The 17,896-nt window shown below is 38.8% G+C and overlaps 1 protein-coding gene across 2 annotated transcripts in view; it reads right to left on the bottom strand.

Annotated features, from left to right (window-relative positions):
• HIKESHI (heat shock protein nuclear import factor hikeshi) overlaps positions 1-15,204 on the bottom strand; it is a 41,215-nt gene extending 26,011 nt beyond the window's left edge. The window contains exons 1-2 of one of the 2 annotated variants that reach the window (XM_032357210.1): positions 14,951-15,204; positions 10,569-10,806 (exon numbers count right to left, since the gene is read on the bottom strand). In XM_032357210.1, coding sequence (XP_032213101.1) covers positions 10,569-10,806; positions 14,951-14,980 — 268 coding nt within the window. In that variant the 5' untranslated portion in view covers positions 14,981-15,204. The remainder of the gene's footprint in view (positions 1-10,568; positions 10,807-14,950) is intronic. The other variant, XM_032357209.1, reaches the window with a different exon arrangement.
• Between the last annotated feature and the right edge of the window lie 2,692 nt (positions 15,205-17,896).

Below are 17,896 nucleotides of genomic sequence, written 5' to 3' on the forward strand. Positions count from 1 at the left end.
CATTGTGCTTTACCCATCATAAATACTGCCTTGAAAATGTTTTAATGGATAAAATTATCAATAGTCATGTTATAATGGAAATGATAACAAATCATTTATTTTTTAAAAAGGCAGGAGAATACAGAACTAATCTTATTATCATAATGGAAATATATCCATTTTCTTGTACTGAATCAGGTATTACTCTGGGATTGAGTTTTAGACTATTTTACCTAACTCTACCCAACAGAAAACATATCTCATTGAGTTATTATTGTTCCAGTTGCAGCAATTGGATTAACCCATTTTGGACAGCTTAATATCCTCCAAATTCAATGAAATAACACATTAAGGAAATATCTGGGTTCTTATGACCCCAAATGCCAATCTCATCCCAAGCTCCAACCTACTGGGTATCACAAGATAAAAGGGAAAAGAAAGCCAAAGGCAATGTGAAAAGGACAGAAGAAATCACTCTTCACTATTCCCAAAACCATGTCCTGCAAGGAATATAGTGATGGTCACAAATGAAAAAAAAAAAAACAAAACACAGTATGTTGGCAAAATTGGGGCAAAGAGAAGAGAGAAAAATGTGGGCATTAAATTGGTAAAATAATTGGTATGTCCCCAAAATAAGCAATGTGTCCTGGTCTACTGGCTGGTGGCTAAAATTTACCTTAATCAATGCCTAAGAGTCTGCGTACAAAATAAACCTGCACTCGACAACTATGCAAACAGTTAACAGTTAGCTGGCTACTAGCCTATTGCTATACAAACAAAACCTACCACTTTGTATTTGAGGCACTGCTATCATGCCCAGAGGCTCCTCAAATCCAAACCAAAAATATCACCTCTCTTCCCCTCAATTAGCTGCTCCTCTTCCTATATTGCTAAATATTTACCAGCACCCATCTTATCTTCTAGCGTGTCTTCAAACTAGTAATTTATTGTTTAAAAAAAAATTAGGATCTATTTCCATCTTTTTTAATCAATATATAAATATTCATTTATATCTGTTTATATTTTAAAATGGAGTACTTTGGGAGCCCCCAAATGAATACCAAAGTGACCATGCTTGATAATAGATGCAGAAAAATATGCCATTGCTTTGTCTTTTCAACAAATGGTTTTAGAACAGCTGGCTATCCATTTGAAAACAAAAAACTAAACTCCAATCTGAACCTTGCACTAAATACAAAATTAATTCAAACTGGATCTCAGATAGAAGCATAAAATCTGACACTAAAAAGGAAGAGAAAACCTTGCTGACCTTGGATTAGGCAAAGATTTCTTAGGCTTAGTACCAAAAGCATAATCCATAAAAGAATAAATTGAAAAACTGTCGACTTTATCAAAATTAAAAAACTTCTGCTCTATCAAAGATACTGTTAGAGAAAATACTAGTCAAAGACTGGGAAAAAACATTTTCAAATAACATATCTGATAAAGAACTTGTATCAAGAATAAATACAGAACTCTCACAACTCAATAATGAAACCCAGCTGGGGCACCTGGGTGGCTCAGTGGGTTAAAGCCTCTGCCTTCAGTTCAGGTCATGATCCCAGGGTCCTGGGATCGAGCCCCGCATCGGGCTCTCTGCTCAGTGGGGAGCCTGCTTCCCTTCCTCTCTCTCTGTCTGCCTCTTTGCCTACTTGTAATCTCTGTCAAATAAATAAAAATAAAATCTTTAAAAAAAAAAATAATGAAACCCAGTAAAAAAAAAAAAGACAAAAGACTTAAAACAGACATTTCAATAAGGAACATATAGATATGCAAATAACCACATGAAAAAAATGCTCAACATCCTTAGTCACTAGGGAAATGCAAATTTTTTTTTTTTTAAAGATTTTATTTATTTATTTGACAGAGAGAGATCACAAGTAGATGGAGAGGCAGGCGGGGGGGGGGGGGGGGAGAAAGCAGGCTCCCTGCTGAGCACAGAGCCCGATGCGGGACTCGATCCCAAGACCCCGAGATCATGACCTGAGCCGAAGGCAGCGGCTTAACCCACTGAGCCACCCAGGCGCCCTGGGAAATGCAAATTTAAAACACAGTGTATACCTCTACACACCTATTAGAATGCATAAAACTGACCAAACTAAGCATTAGCAAGGATGTGGAGAAACTAGAACTTTCTAACACAGCTGGTTGAATGTAAAATGGAACATCCATATTGGAAAATAAGACTGACAAATGTAAGTTTGTCATTTTTTAAAAAAGTTCAACATACAAGTACCATATGATCCAGCCATTCCACTCCTACCCAAGAGAAGGTGGGGGAATGTGTCCACACTAAGACTTGCATAGAAATGTTTACACACGGGGCGCCTGGGTGGCTCAGTGGGTTAAAGCCTCTGCCTTCGGCTCAGGTCATGATCCCAGGGTCCCTGGATCGAGCCCCACATCAGGCTCTCTGCTTGGCAGGGAGCCTGCTTCCCTCTCTCTCTCTGCCTGCCTCTGCCTACTTGTGATCTCGCTCTCTATGTCAAATAAATAAATAAAATCTTTAAAAAAAAAAAAATGTTTACACATCAGTTTTATTTTTATGAATAAAAACCCCTACACAATCCAAATATCCATCAATAGGTAAATGGATGAACAAACAGTGGTACGTTCATACAATGGAATACTACCCAGAAATATAAAGGAATGAACTACTGATAAGTACTACATGATGATTCTATGAGACAAGCCCTACTGAACATGATGATTCTAAAAATAATAACGCAGCTGAATGAAAGAAGCTAGGCAAAAAAGCACACTGTATGTTTTCATTTATATAAAACTCCAGAAACACAAACTATTTTTTAGTGAAACAAACTGGATCAGTAGTTGCCTAGGGTAGGAGAGGAGACAACAGGAAGGATTACAACGGAACTCTAGGAAACTTAAGGGGTGATAAGTTCATTATCTTCAGTATGGAGTTTCACAGGTGGGTATACATATATATAATTCATCAAACTGCACCTTTTAAATATTTGCAGTTTATTGTATGTTAATTGTATCTCAATAAATTATTAAAACTGTTAATAAAAAGTAAATTTTCTGTTCTTTAGAAGAATTCTTAAGAAAGGATAAAAATTACAAACTATCAGCATTTGCCTAAAAAAGAAATTGAAAAATTAATATTAGGGGCACTGAGCAGCCCAGCAGGTGCAGCATACAACTTGATGCTGGAATTCTAAGTTTAAGCCCCACACTGGATGTAGAGATTACTTTAAAAAAAACTCTTAAGGGGGCGCCTGGGTGGCTCAGTGGGTTAAGCCGCTGCCTTCGGCTCAGGTCATGATCCCAGGGTCCTGGGATCGAGCCCCGCATCGGGCTCTTTGCTCACCAGGGAGCCTGCTTCCTCCCCTCTCTCTCTGCCTACTTGTAATCTCTGTCTGTCAAATAAAAATAAATAAAATCTTTAAAAAAAAAACAAAAACTCTTAGGGGCGCCTGGGTGGCTCAGTGGGTTGAGCCTCTGCCTTCGGCTCAGGTCATGATCCCAGGGTCCTGGGATCCAGCCCTGTGTCAGGCTCTCTGCTGGGCAGGGAGCCTGCTTCCCCCTCTCTCTCCCTGCCTGCCTCTCTGCCTACTTGTGATCTCTGTCTGTTAAATAAATAAATTTTTAAAAAAATAAATAAAAATAAATTTGGAAAAATCTTAGGGGCACTGGGTTGGCTCAGTCAGTTAAGTGTCTATCTTCAGCTCAAGTCTTGATCCCAGGGTTCTGGGATGGAGTCTCATGTGGGTCTCTCTGATTAGTGGGGAGTCTGCTTCTCCCTCTCATTCTTACTGTGTTCTCCCTCTCTGTCTCAAATAAATAAATAAAATCTATTTTAAAAATTTTTTAATTAGGGGCGCCTGGGTGGCTCAGTGGGTTAAGCCGCTGCCTTCGGCTCAGGTCATGATCTCAGGGTCCTGGGATCGAGTCCCACATCGGGCTCTCTGCTCAGCAGGGAGCCTGCTTCCTCCTCTCTCTCTTGCCTGCCTCTCTGCCTACTTGTGATCTCTCTCTGTCAAATAAATAAATAAATAAAACCTTTAAATAAATAAATAAATAAATTTTTAATTAGGTCCAGTGGATTCTGAGGGTATACAAATAGTCAGAACACATCAAATGTAAACAAATATACACAGACATATCTCCAAGATTTTATAATCCTTTAAAAAGAACTTACTACTTTAGGCAAATGTTAGGAAATCAACTCTTTTCTGAATTTTGGTATATGAAGACGAACAATCAAGCATTATCATGCCTTTCCTATGACCCTACCTCTGGGTGACCAATAGTATATTCAAGAGTCTCTTTATAGCTAATAAATGAAATAACAATTAGAATGTGATCATTCAAACCCCTACTGAATTAACAAATACAGGCATGGTATATATATAGCTGCTAATTTCACAAAAAGAGACAAATATATACATATATATATTTACTGATCAAAGAACATACCATTACCTATAATAATCCCACCAAAAAAATTTTTTTTTCAAAATAAACTCAAATGAAGTCTGACCAAATCTCAAAGTCCAACTAATTTACTGGAAATAGAACAGAGAATACACTATACTTTTAATTTTTATGAAAGATAACTTGAGACATCAATCAGTTGCAATGCTGACTGAAAGTACTTACAACTTTAAAATATATAAACAAAAAATTCAGGTTAATGGAAATCTGAACACTAATCAGACATTCAATTCCCTACTAAGGAATTATTGTTTGCTTTTTGATGTGATAACAACCTTACAGTTATGTTTAAAAAGCAGAAAGGGTTGCCTGGGTGGCTCAGTGGGTTAAAGCCTCTGCCTTCGGCTCAGGTCATGATCTCAGGGTCCTGGGATCGAGCCCCACATCTGGCTCTCTGCTCAGCGGGGAGCCTGCTTCCCCCTCTCTCTCTGCCTGCCTCTCTGCCTACTTGTGATCTCTGTCTGTTAAATAAATAAATAAATAAATAAATAAATAACATCTTTTTAAAAAAAGGCCTTGTCTTTTAAAGACACTATGGTATTTATGAATTACATGTTATGATTCTGGAATCTGTTTCCAAATAATACAAGATGGGAGAAGTGAGTAGGAATATAAGAGAAGTAAAACTGGCATGCCTGGGTCACTCAGTCCGTTAACTGTCCAACTCTTCACTTTAGCTGAGGTCATGATCTCAGGGTCGTGAGCCCTGCCTTGAGCTCCACAATAGCTCAAAGTTTCTTGGGATTCTCTCTCTGCCCCTCCCCTGCTTGTGCATATGCTCCCTCTCTCTAAAATAAATAAATAGGGGTGCCTGGGCGGCTCAGTCAATTAAGCCTCTGCCTTTGGCTCAGGTCATAATCTCAGAGTCCTGGGATGGAGCCTCCCCATCAGGCTCCCTGCTTCTTCCTCTCCCTCTGCCCCTCCCCAATGTGCTTTCTCTCTCTCTCTCCCTAAGAAAATCTTTTAAAAAGTAATAAATAAATAAAATTAAGGAGAGAAATAAAATGTTTTTAAAAAAATAGCACTATCCATGAGTTGGTCATTTTGAGTGATGAATAGAGAACGGTTCAATATTCCATGTGGCCTGCTTCTATATATACTTGAATTTTGTATAATGAAAACTAATAAAAAATAAGATACCTTGTTCTATTTACTTTGTAACTATTTTATGTACATCAATATAAAAATCCTAAATAAATAAAATTGGCATGGGTCAACTTTCTTCTCTTATATTGTCCTTGTCCTTTCTGATACGAAGATTTTATCAGTTTAGAAATATAATCTGGGTAATCGTCTTCTACTCTCTGTAAGTTTAGATAAGATATGAACAATTTGTTTCATAGAAGTTTAGCTAAACTTTGTTAAACCATCTGGGCCTGACAGCTACACACGATGAAGGGAGGATTCCTACACAGAATAACGTTTTATCTTTTGACTTTTAATTACACAGCACCATAGGCTGCATACTGATTATTTGCCATTTACTACAACTTGCTTCATGACTTGGTATGTGGTCAAAATTTCATAAATGTTCTGTGTACTTAAAAATGTATATGATCGGGGCGCCTGGGTGGCTCAGTGGGTTAAGCTGCTGCCTTCGGCTCAGGTCATGATCTCAGGGTCCTGGGATCGAGTCCCGCATCGGGCTCTCTGCTCAGCAGGGAGCCTGCTTCCTTCTCTCTCTCTCTCTGCCTGCCTCTCAGTGTACTTGTAATTTCTCTCTGTCAAATAAATAAATAAAATCTTTAAAAAAAAAAAAAATGTATATGATCGGGGCGTCTGTATGGCTCAGTGGCGTAAAACCTCTGCCTTTGGCTCAGGTCATGATTTCAGGTCCTGGGATCGAGCCTCGCATTGGGCTCTCCGCTGAACAGGGAGCCTGCTTCCCTCCTCTCTCTCTGCCTGCCTCTCTGCCTACTTGTGATCTCTGTCAAATAAATAAATAAAAAATCTTAAAAAAAAAAAAAAATGTACATGATCTAGGCTGCCAGGGTGGCTCAGTTGGCTGAGCGTCTGCCTTCAGCTCAGATCATGATCCCAGGGTCCTGGATCAGGTCCTACATCAGGTTTTCTGCTCAGCAGTTCCTTGCTTCTCTCTCTGCCTGCTGCTTCCCCTGCTTGTGTGCTGTCTCTCTCTCGCTGTCAAATAAATAAAAATCTTAAAAAATAAAATAAAATAAATGTTTAAAAAATGTGTATGATCGGGGCGCCTGGGTGGCTCAGTGGGTTAAAGCCTCTGCCTTCGGCTCAGGTCATGATCCCAGGGTCCTGGGATCAAGCGCCACATCGGGCTCTCTGCTCAGCGGGGAGCCTGCTTCCTCCTCTCTCTCTGCCTGCCTGCCTCTCTGCCTACTTGTGATCTCTGTCTGTCAAATAAATAAATAAAATATTAAAAAAATTTTTAAAAATTTTAAAAATGTGTATGATCTAATAATTAGGTGCAGGTTCTCTAAATGCCCATTGGCTCAAACTTGTTAACTCTTTTATCCAAATTGCATTTTACTAATATTTACTTAAGTGTATTATCAAGAGGTAAATAAAATATTAATAGCATTTATCATTCTAAATGTCAATTTTATTTTATTTTTTTTTTAAAGATTTTATTTATTTATTTGACAGAGAGAGATCACAAGTAGGCAGAGAGGCAGGCAGAGAGAGAGAGAGAGGAGGAAGCAGACTCCCTGCTGAGCAGAAAGCCCGATGCGGGACTCGATCCCAGGACCCTGAGATCATGACCTGAGCCGAAGGCAGCGGCTTAACCCACTGAGCCACCCAGGCACCCCTAAATGTCAATTTTAAATATATGTCTGAAGTTATATATACACACAAATTCATGACTTATCTTTTCCCAGAAATACTTGTTTTCCCAATCGATTATCTAAATGAATTTCTCAATCCCTGTTAATGTTTTTGTCTTAGTCTAAATTTTCTTAAAACTAATATACCTATAACAGCTACTTTTTGGTTGCTTGTGTTAAAATGTTTTAGACCCTTACTCATACGCAACAATGTAATTACTCATTTGCTCCCTTTTAAAGAAATCCTATCCTGGAATTTTCTCTGCCAAGTGTATTCCGTTTACATCTCTCCTGATAACGGATATAGTTGAAGTTATTTTCACAATTTTATTTTATTTTTAATATACTATGCCTATATACTATGACTTTACTTTTCCTTTTTTTTTTTTAACTCTTCCTTAAACTTTTAAGATTACCTGCAAGTATCAGTATCACTATTCTCTTTCTAAATACTAAGACTTCAGAAAGCTTCAACTCTGAGCAGTACCATTCCTGAATTATGCAATATTTTCTAGTACAATATTTCATTCTTATGCATTTAAGTTATTTATTGTGTGCATTTATTTGTTGTTTTTTTTAATAAAGCAGGTAGCCAGATTAGGATACATGTTGACTTTTTTTTTAAGAGAGAGACAGCACAAGAAGGTGGAGAGGAAGAGGCAGGCTCCCCTCAATGAGGAGCTCAATCCCAGAACCCTGACATCATGACCTGAGCCAAAGGCAGACGCTTCATCAACTGAGCCACCCACGTGTCCCATGTTTACCAATTCTTTAACTTTGCATCTTGCATGCTCTTCTATATCCTGGGTTCAATTTCCTTTTACAAAGTATAACTACCTTCAGTAGTTCTTTCAGTAATGGTCTATGAGCAGTAAACCTCCCATCTCCATCTGCAAAATATATTTATTTCTCCATCACCTTTTATTTTTCCTTGAAGATATTCATCTATTGGTTTTGACCTCTATCCATCCTCATGGTATAACTGCCATCAAGTTATAATTGAGTTGTCTTTCTCTCTGGCTCCTTTATTACTCCCTCTTTACATTAAATGCCCAGAATTTTCACTAGAATGTATTGAATTGTCCATTTACATTCCTTCTGCTTACAGACTGCTTAGTTTTTTATTTTTAGGCACAGTCACATAAAAGAGAAAACATGATCTGATTTTCTTAATTCTCCCAAAGATTATTCAAAACCAACTCCATACTAAATGTGTGAGACATTAATTCATTACATGCAGTGGATGCCCTAGGGTAGTGGTTCTCAAACTTGAGCACGCAAAACACCTGAGGAACTAGACTCCACCCACAGTTTCTGATCCAATAGGTCTGTCATCTTGCCATGAATCTGCATTTCTAACAAGTTCCCAGGGGATGCTAATGCTAATTCTGGTGGTCACATAATCATGCTTTAAGAATCACTGTTGTGGGGCACCCGGTGGCTCAGCTGGCTGTCTGCCCTCCAATCAGGTCATGATCTGGCTCAAGTCATGATGTGGGTCCTAGGATCAAGCCCAGAGTCAGGATCCCTGCTCAGTGGGGATCTTCTCCCTCTCCCCCTGCTCTATCCCCAGTTGTGCTTGCTCTCTCTTCCTCATTTTCTCTCCCTCAAATGAATAAATTAAATCTTTAAAAAAAGAAAGAAAGAAAGAAACACTGTCTGAGGGATTAGGGATAATTACCTCATGGAATCCCATGTTGATAAGGACCACAGGGATTTGTCCTGCTTCTTAAATCTAGAGATTAGTATTTCTCATCAAGTCAAAACAGAATTTAGCTTTAAATACTGCTCTCTCCTGTTTCTTCTTCTAGAATTCCAACTACATAACGTAACAATGCTTAACAGTCCATCATCCAGCCGCAACTGCTCCAGTTCATTCTTCACACAGCTCTCAGGCTAAAATCAAAAACTTGTTCATATCACCTCCACTACCCAAAACTGTTGTTTACTGGCTCCTCTACACCCAAAGGAGCAGTTCTTTATGAGGAAGAATAAATACATGGATGGGCTTTAGAGGACATGAAAACTTTTGAGTATTTACATTACGTTACACTTATTTTTTTAAAATACCATCTAATAAGTCTGTGAAATCACCCAGATAAGTACATTAAAAATCACTAACTTAAATTCAAATGAGTCGGTATGGCACAGAAAGCTTTTCCTGATCCATGGCTGCCTAACCTACCCTTACACCATCCTATGCAGGCCATGCTTTCAAAATTTCAAAATTTCTTCACTGTACACATATCACCTCCACCTAGAAAAGAATGCTCAATAGGCCTCTCAGTATCACCTCCTCCAGGAAACTTCAACCAACTTGAGTTAGTTGCTCCCCTTTCTATTCATCTTGTACAAACATCCACTGACCTTTCACCCTTCCAATTAGTGGTCTACAAAACTATCTTCCTTTATCAGCATATCAGTTATCTCCAGCAAGAACTTAATCGTTATCTTTAAATCCTCATAGTAGATACATTATGTCTGTTTTCATGTAGATTTTCAAGGGAACCAGAGATTCAATGGCAGTAAATGGCCATCTATCTAGTTTTGTCTCACATTTCTCCACAAAATACTTCAAAGTATCAAAGCAAGGATTATGCCCCTATAGGTCTGAGGCCTGCACTGTCAATACAACCAAGAGAAAAACAGCAGAGGGATAATCAAATCTAAGAGTTCAAAAACAGTGGAGGGGTAATCAAATCTGTTAAAAAATCTTCATTTAAGGGGCGCCTGGGTGGCTCAGTGGGTTAAAGCCTCTGCCTTCAGCTCAGGTCGTGATCTCAGGGTTCTGGGATCGAGCCCCGCATCGGGCTCTCTGCTCAGCGGGGAGCCTGCTTCCCCCTCTCTCTCTGCCTGCCTCTCTGCCTACCTGTGATCTCTGTCAAATAAATAAATAAAATATTTTTAAAAAAAAAATCTTCATTAAAAAAAAAAAAGGCTCTCATTTTAATTCCTATACAAGTCTATTTGCTTTATATGATTATCTAATACACAGATGTGCATATTACAAATTCTGAGAAGATTCCTTGTTATTATTTGTTAAAACACATAATAAAATCCCTTTACAAAAGTATACAAAATCCCTAAAGTAAATGGCTCTTTCCACGGACAGAGGGTGGAAATGTGAGAAGCCAAGGAGGTCTTTTGCTTATTACTTTTCAAGTTTATCAGTTTATATCAGTTTACCATCTGAACTTTTTTTAAATAATGTATCACTTTAGAAACCAGGAAAACAATGGAAAGTTTAAAAAAAAAAAAAAAGAGCTACATCCTATGTACGCTATTAAGAAAAGAGCTAAATTATGTAATCATTTTAATATTGTTTCTTACCAGATTTAAGACCTGAAATTTTGAAGATGGCACTTGGTTTCCCATTTGTGACAAATCCTAGGAGTTGCCATACAGGCATTCCGTTTGAATCAGGATAGGAAAAGTAGACAGATCCTCCCATTCCCTCAGGAAATGGAATTGTTCCCAGCATAAAAACCACAACGTGGTTGATACTTTCATAATCAGGCAAGTCAAAAACAAATTTATCCTCTGCCACTTGCTGTGCAGCTGTTTGCACCTAGAAAATAAGAGACGTGTCTTAGTTTAATAGTTTGAGGAGTTTCTACAACCCTTATAGTATTTCTGTAAGCTGTTATTAAGTCAATTATATTATTAAACCCAGTATAACTTTGGGTTAATCTGATGGTCTATATGGAATTTCCAAATATTTCAGTGTTAAATTTAAAAAAGAAAGTCCAAATATATACATATATATGTGTATATATATTCAGCCTTAAAATAATCATTTAATGAATGTAACCTTTAAAAAATAGAACTAAATTATTTCAGAAGTGCCCTGAAAAGAATTTACTTACATAAGTAAATCACTACGGCTTCAGCATATTAAAGAAATTAAAGGTTGTTCAAAATACCACACCACCAAAGCCTTATCCTCTAGTATGCAAAGTACAGGAAATTAAAATGGGTAAGCAATACAGAAAGAATTACTTAATCCTCATTTGCAGGGGCGCCTGGGTGGCTCAAGAGTGTTAAAGCCTCTGCCTTCAGCTCGGGTCATGATCCCAGGGTCCTGGGATCAAGCCCCGCGTCGGGCTCTCTGCTCCGCGGGGAGTCTGCTTCCTTCTCTCTGTCTGCCTCTCTGCCTACTTGTGATTTCTGTCTGTCAAATGGATGGACAAAATCTTTAAAAAAAAAAAAATCCTCATTTGCAGATTCCCTATTTATTAATCTGCCTACTCACTAAAATTTATTTATATGCACAAAATCAATATTCATTGCACTTCGGTGGGCATTCATGGGCATGTTCATGCACAGAGCAGCAAAAATTTTAGGTTGCCTAATGTACACGTTCCCAGCTGAGATGGAGAAGTTAGCTGTGCCTTCTTTATTTCAGCTCTCATAGTGTAAACAAATGTGTTTTTCTGCAGTCAATTTAGTGTCATGTCCGGTTGTATTTTGTGCTTTTTGTTGGTGATTCCGATGTTTAAAATGGCGAAGTTGAAATGTTGGCTAGTAGTCCTAAGTCTGAAACAGTTATGTGCCTTACTGAGAAAATATGTAAGTTTCATTCAGAAATGAGTTATGGTGTTACTGACTGTTAAGTTCAATGTTAATGAATCAACAAAACATATTAAATAAGATGTACTTAAACAGAAACATACAGAAAACAAAGTTATGTACTGACAGGCTAATAAAAACTGTCATCAGAGGCTTGGAAAAAAACCTAACTCTGTGTTTCCCCTAAGAGCAATTATTCAGTATTTACTAACGAGGAACTGAGTATTCACACTGACTTCACAGAACTGAACTACTACGAATAACGAGAATCAACTGTATGTATAAGAAACAAAAATCCTACTCTGAATGTGCTAAGTGAGAACCTGTGAAAGTTTCCTCTTGACTCATTTCATAATCTAATTTTCTGTTCTAGAATTGAATGTCAGTTTCTAGAATAAGATCTTTTCTTATTTTGAAGTTTGAGAAGTTTGAGAAATCTACTTCCAAAGAGGAAATTCTTTATTCCACTTTCAGAAAATTACTGATTATTGCTGTATCACATCCATTAGCAAAAATGAAGTATTACTTCTGAGGGCTCTCTGGTCAAAAGGCTGTCAAGAGTTTACATCACACAGTTTTCTGGTTTTCTTTTTAATTGCTATTGCCACTCCATTCACCAAAACACCGTATCTGAATTACTACCAGTATTTTAAGACTCTAAATGGTCAAATCTTATTACCTAGAATGCAGTTTCTTTTCCTTCGCTAATAGTTGTTGTTGTCGTTACTAAAATGCTTACTTTTTTAATACCCTAGCTACTACTACAAAGAAACTTCAAGAATTTATTGCTATGTATTATCAATAAATATGAATTGTCCTAAATTTATTTCCAAGAGACCAAAAATGAATGTTCTTAAAATCAAGTTCTGCTTCTCTCTTCTGAAGTTTTCCAACCTCATTAAAAACTGTCCACTTTATGGGGCGCCTGGGTGGCTCAGTGGGTTAAATCCTCCGCCTTTGGCTCAGATCATGATCCCAGGATCCTGGGATCCAGCCATATCGGGCTCTCTGCTTTGCAGGGAGCCTACTTTCTCCTCTCTCTCTCTGCCTGCGTCTCTGCCTACTTGTGATCTGTCAAATAAATAAATAAAATCTTAAAAAAAAAAAAAAAAAACTGTCCCTTTAAACAGAGAATAAAACAAAAGAAAAACATAAATGTAAAACCAAACTGCGTATATTAGTATTAAATTCAGTTTCGCCAGCTTTGGGCATGCACATAATCCTAAAAAACATATAAAATGGTGGTATTTACAAGCCACGAAATAACCATTAGGCAAAATAAGTATCAGTTAAATGTCAAGTCTACCAAGCACCAGACATTCTATAAATCTGTACTATGACACACTAATACTTAACCTTAGGGAAAAAGATAACTCTTTTATTTAAGAAAAAATTTTCAAGGAATTTAACTGAGGAATTAAACTCATAACATTAGATGACTGGACTTTTCTAGTTAGAGAATAAGGAAGTTAAGTTTTGGATATCTCCAGGTCTATCTGCCCTTCATTTTGAACATGTTCTCTGTTTAACAGAGTCCAGACATCTCCTAAAAGTCTTATCTTTAAAGAACCTCTACTGGATAGCTATCACAGAGGTTAGGTGTTAGGTAAGTAGCCAAAGGTATATGCTGTAATTAAATTTTCTTCCAAATTAGTTAACAACATGGGATACATGGAATGAATCCATGTGGCCCTTTCTTTAAAAAACGCACACACGGGGGCGCCTGGGTGGCTCAGTGGGCTAAAGCCTCTGCCTTCGGTTAGGTCCTGATCTCAGGGTCCTGAGATCGAGACCCCACATCAGGCTCTCTGCTCAGCAGGGAGCCTGTTTCTCCCTCTCTCTCTGCCTGCCTCTCTGCCTACTTGTGATCTCTGTCTGTAATAAATTAAAAAAATCTTTAAAAAACAAAACAAAAAGAAAAACGCACACAGGGGCACATGTGTGCCCCTGATGTCCTGGTCATGAGCTCAATCCCCACGTTGGGCACAGAGATTACTTAAAAATAAATATATAAAGTAAAATAAAACACAAACACAAATTTTAAAAGTCATTCATTGATGACATTCACTCATTTGAGTACCACACTTATCCCCGGCTGGTCTTTTCATTTTCCCTGCCAACAGCAGGAGCAACCCAAAGTTATCTCACCAATATTATCAATTACCAATTACCACCATCACCAAGGCGGCCAGCCTCCCAGTCATTCAAGAAACAAAGAGAATCTGAGACTAGGAGTCTCCAATTTATCTTTGCGGTTTCTCAGAACTGTGTACAGAATACATTACAGAAGTTGATGAAAAATTTAATTCAACAAATGGGCTGCAAAATTTAACAAAGCAGGGAGCAAAAAGAAAAAAAAAAGAACTCTGGGCGAAAGGAGTGAAGTCTAAAAGGGATTTCTGGGTGGTTTCTACGGAGGCAAGCAAGATTCATCCTCTAAATCATTTCTAAACAATTCCAGGTGCTGATCCCATTTAACTCTAATAATCTGGCAAGGCTGATTATTATCTCTTCTGACCAAAAAAGATTTTCAAAGCTCATACCCTTCTGGGGTATCTCGGCCATGACTCACACTGAAGTTTAGGCATTTCTATCAGCCAACTTCCGATTACTTTAATCGTATTTTTTACTGGGGTCCTTCCAAAAGGACTCCAAATGTATACACTGCCCCAGCACCTTAATCTTTTAGAAACAGTATGTTACACACGAGATTCAAATGCCAGGTTTACCTCTTAAGTTACTGCATGAGCTAGCTCAGGCCAAGTATTTAAACTGACGATTAGGCTTAAGTTCCTCAACTACAAAATAAGAATAACCATCTCACGAGTAAGAATAAATTTGAGTTGCTAAATAAGCGCTACCAGAAGGCTCAAACTATCAGAAATGGACCAAAGACGAGCACCGCCTGCGTATATAGATAATGCACACTCGATAAAAAGTAGTTCATGTGGCTACTATTCAAATGACTGAAAAGAGCCGAGAAAGACATCACCCCAGCACCCACTCTCCACTCTCACATTTAGCTGGAAAGTACACGTAAGGGGGGGTTTCCCCCACCTCTCCTGCACCCGAGCACCTTCCCCTTCCCGCCTCGCCCCCGGGCGCCCTGCCCCCTTCCTGATACCACCCGGCCCCATCCTCACCAGCCTCCCTGCCACCAAGCAGCCAAACATGGCGGCGACTCCGCTCAGCCGCCAGGGACCCGAAGCCGGCGACTACAAGTCTTGGGACTACTGCCCTAGTGGAGCACAAGAACCTTCCAGAACATGCAAGAGGACGCCTGCCCCTCCGCTACATCGCGACTAGGCCAGCGGCAGGAACGCCTTCTGGCCCCACGACCTCTGACTCTACTTCTTAACCAGCACGCTTCTCAGGTAGCGAGTACTTCCGGGGCTTACACCAGCCTCCCTACCCAAGGGAGAAAGTCAGGCCGGAACCAGAACAAGACTACAAGTCCCATATTGCCCTGCGCCGACTTCCGGGAGGAAAGTCAAGAGGGCTTGACTTTCCGGATTGACTATCCACGCCACAGTTTTTTAAATTCGGTGCCAGTACGTTTTTCTCACATTTGTGTAACATTTTAGAAATTATAATGCGCTTTACGATAATCACTTCTCCGGGTCCTGGCAAAAACCTTATGAGGTATGCAAAGAAATTGCCTAGAACGACCAGTTCCCTGTCTTTACCCCGCAGTAAATGAAGCTTGAATCCGAGTCCTGATCGAAATCCAGGACTCTTTTTCCTACACAATGTCGTAAAGTACTAATTTTTAACCAGACATTCAGTACTTACTGGCAACTTTATTGTAGTTCTTTTCAACTTCACTTAACTCCCCCATTTATTTTCTGTAAAACTGTAAGCAAGATACTATAATAACTTTATAAATTTGTGTTTTAATGTTCCCATTTGTAAAATAAGAATAATAATTGTACCTATCTTATAGGGTTGCTGAGAGGATAAAATGAATTAGTATATATAAAACAATAGAGTGGCAGCAGTTAATTTATGGGGGTTTTAAATGTCTTACTTTTCTATATGTATTTGCAGTAAAGGTTCATAGGAAATAAAAAGCAATAGCCCAAAGAAACTGACATCAATTACTAATTGACACCAATATTCACTCTCCTTTCACAGCTTTATCTTCTTAGATAGAAAGGTAGGATATCCCGTCCCCGAGGGTCTCTGTCCTACACCAGTCATCAATCAGCAGGTCTGTCTTTCCAAACCCAGGTTATACATGGAAGATCAAAAAGTTTGTAACAATCCTCTGGCCTCCACTCTGGTTTCATAAACTGTGACCATTTATATTCTTTCAGATATTCCTTTTAGATAGCCAAGCCAAAGGTGAAGAGATAAAAGATGTTTCTATTGATGTCTCCAACTTTCTACCTAAAAAGTCCTAGAACCTTCAAAATAGAAAGACATTTATGATAAGATCACTTCATGAGAGGCAGATACACTGCCTGGGTTCCGAGCCCATCTCTGTCATTTATTAACTATATAATCTTAGGTTAATTAACCTAACACTCCCATTTCTCCATTTCCCCACCTGTAAAATGGGATAATAGTAACTGCATCACAAGGTTGTTATGAAGGTTCTTGCATGAAAAGTTCTAAATACTAGCCAGAATATGGCTTAATAAAATGTTAGTATTTAGCATTATTAACTTCTCCTGACAGATTTTCTATGTCTTCGTAGAAATAAAAATATTGAAATAAAAAATAAATATATTGGTCTCTGCCCCTTGTTCCTGACACAGGGCACTGAAACCCTTGTAAATTCCCAAGTGGTAAGAGCACTAGGAACAACTTTTGTTCTAATGAGTTGACTCTGGTGAGACTCCTGGTTGGCGGCTGGTCACCAGAAAGACCAAGCCAGGATTAGAGGCTAGGAATTTTCAGCCCCACCTCCCCCATTCTCCAGAGAAGTAAGAAGGACTGGAAATGGAGTTAATACTTGATCATGTGAGGAAACCTCCATAAAACGCCAATAGTAAGGAGGGTGATCACCCCAATTCCTTAAGGACATTAGCTCCTGCACTTAGAACCCTCCCAGACCTTGTCCTTTGTATTTCTCCATCTGCTGTTAATCTGTATCCTTTATCATATCCTTTTACAAACTGGTAAACATAAATAAGTGTTTCCCTGACTTCCGTGAGCTGTTCTAGCAAATAATAGAATTCAAGGAGGAGGAGGTCATGGGAACCTCCAGTTTGTAGCCATGTCAGACAGAAGTTGTGGGTAACCTGGACCTATTACTTGCATTTGGCATCTGAAGTCTGGGGCAGTCTCGACAGACTGAGTCTTGTGGGACTTAAGCTATGGGATCTGGTGTTATCTCTAGGTAGTACTGGGATTGAGTTAATTGTTAGGACACCCAGCTTATATCACAGAATTGTTTGGTGTAGGGGAAAGAAAATAAAAACCCATACATTTGGTGTCAGAGGTGTTGTGAGTGTGGTAGTAGTGTGAAAGTGGAGGAGAAACACAGAAGAAAGACCAGGTTTTTTTCTGCATTTGATTGTCTGAACAACTCATACTTTATGCACTTGTCTTATCTTTCTATAATAGACACTCGGCAACCTCCCCCTTGATTCAAAATATTTTTTTTAAGATTTAATTTATTTGAGGGAGAGAAAGTGAGTGAATGAGAGAGCATGAGCAGAAGGAGGTGCAGAGGAAGAGGGAGAAGCAGACTCCATGCTGAGCAGAGGACCCTACGCATGACCTGAGCCGAAGGCAGATGCTTAACCAACTGAGCTGCCCAAGTGCCTTCTTCAGGAATTTTTCCATGATCTACCTGATTCTTAGTCACACATTATTTTACACAACTATTTTATTTATTGGTTTGAGAGCTGGCTAGCTTAGAAATATTTTTATGGGGCGCCTGGGTGGCTCAGTGGGGTAAGCCGCTGCCTTCGGCTCAGGTCATGATCTCAGGGTCCTGGGATCGAGTTCCGCATCAGGCTCTCTGCTCAGCAGGGAGCCTGATTCCTCCTCTCTGTCTCTGCCTGCCTCTCTGCCTACTTGTGATCTCTCTCTGTCAAATAAATAAATAAATAAAATCTTCTTTAAAAATTTAGAAATAT

This window comes from Mustela erminea, chromosome 9, assembly GCF_009829155.1.
Source record: "Mustela erminea isolate mMusErm1 chromosome 9, mMusErm1.Pri, whole genome shotgun sequence".
Taxonomy (NCBI): Eukaryota; Metazoa; Chordata; class Mammalia; order Carnivora; family Mustelidae; genus Mustela; species Mustela erminea.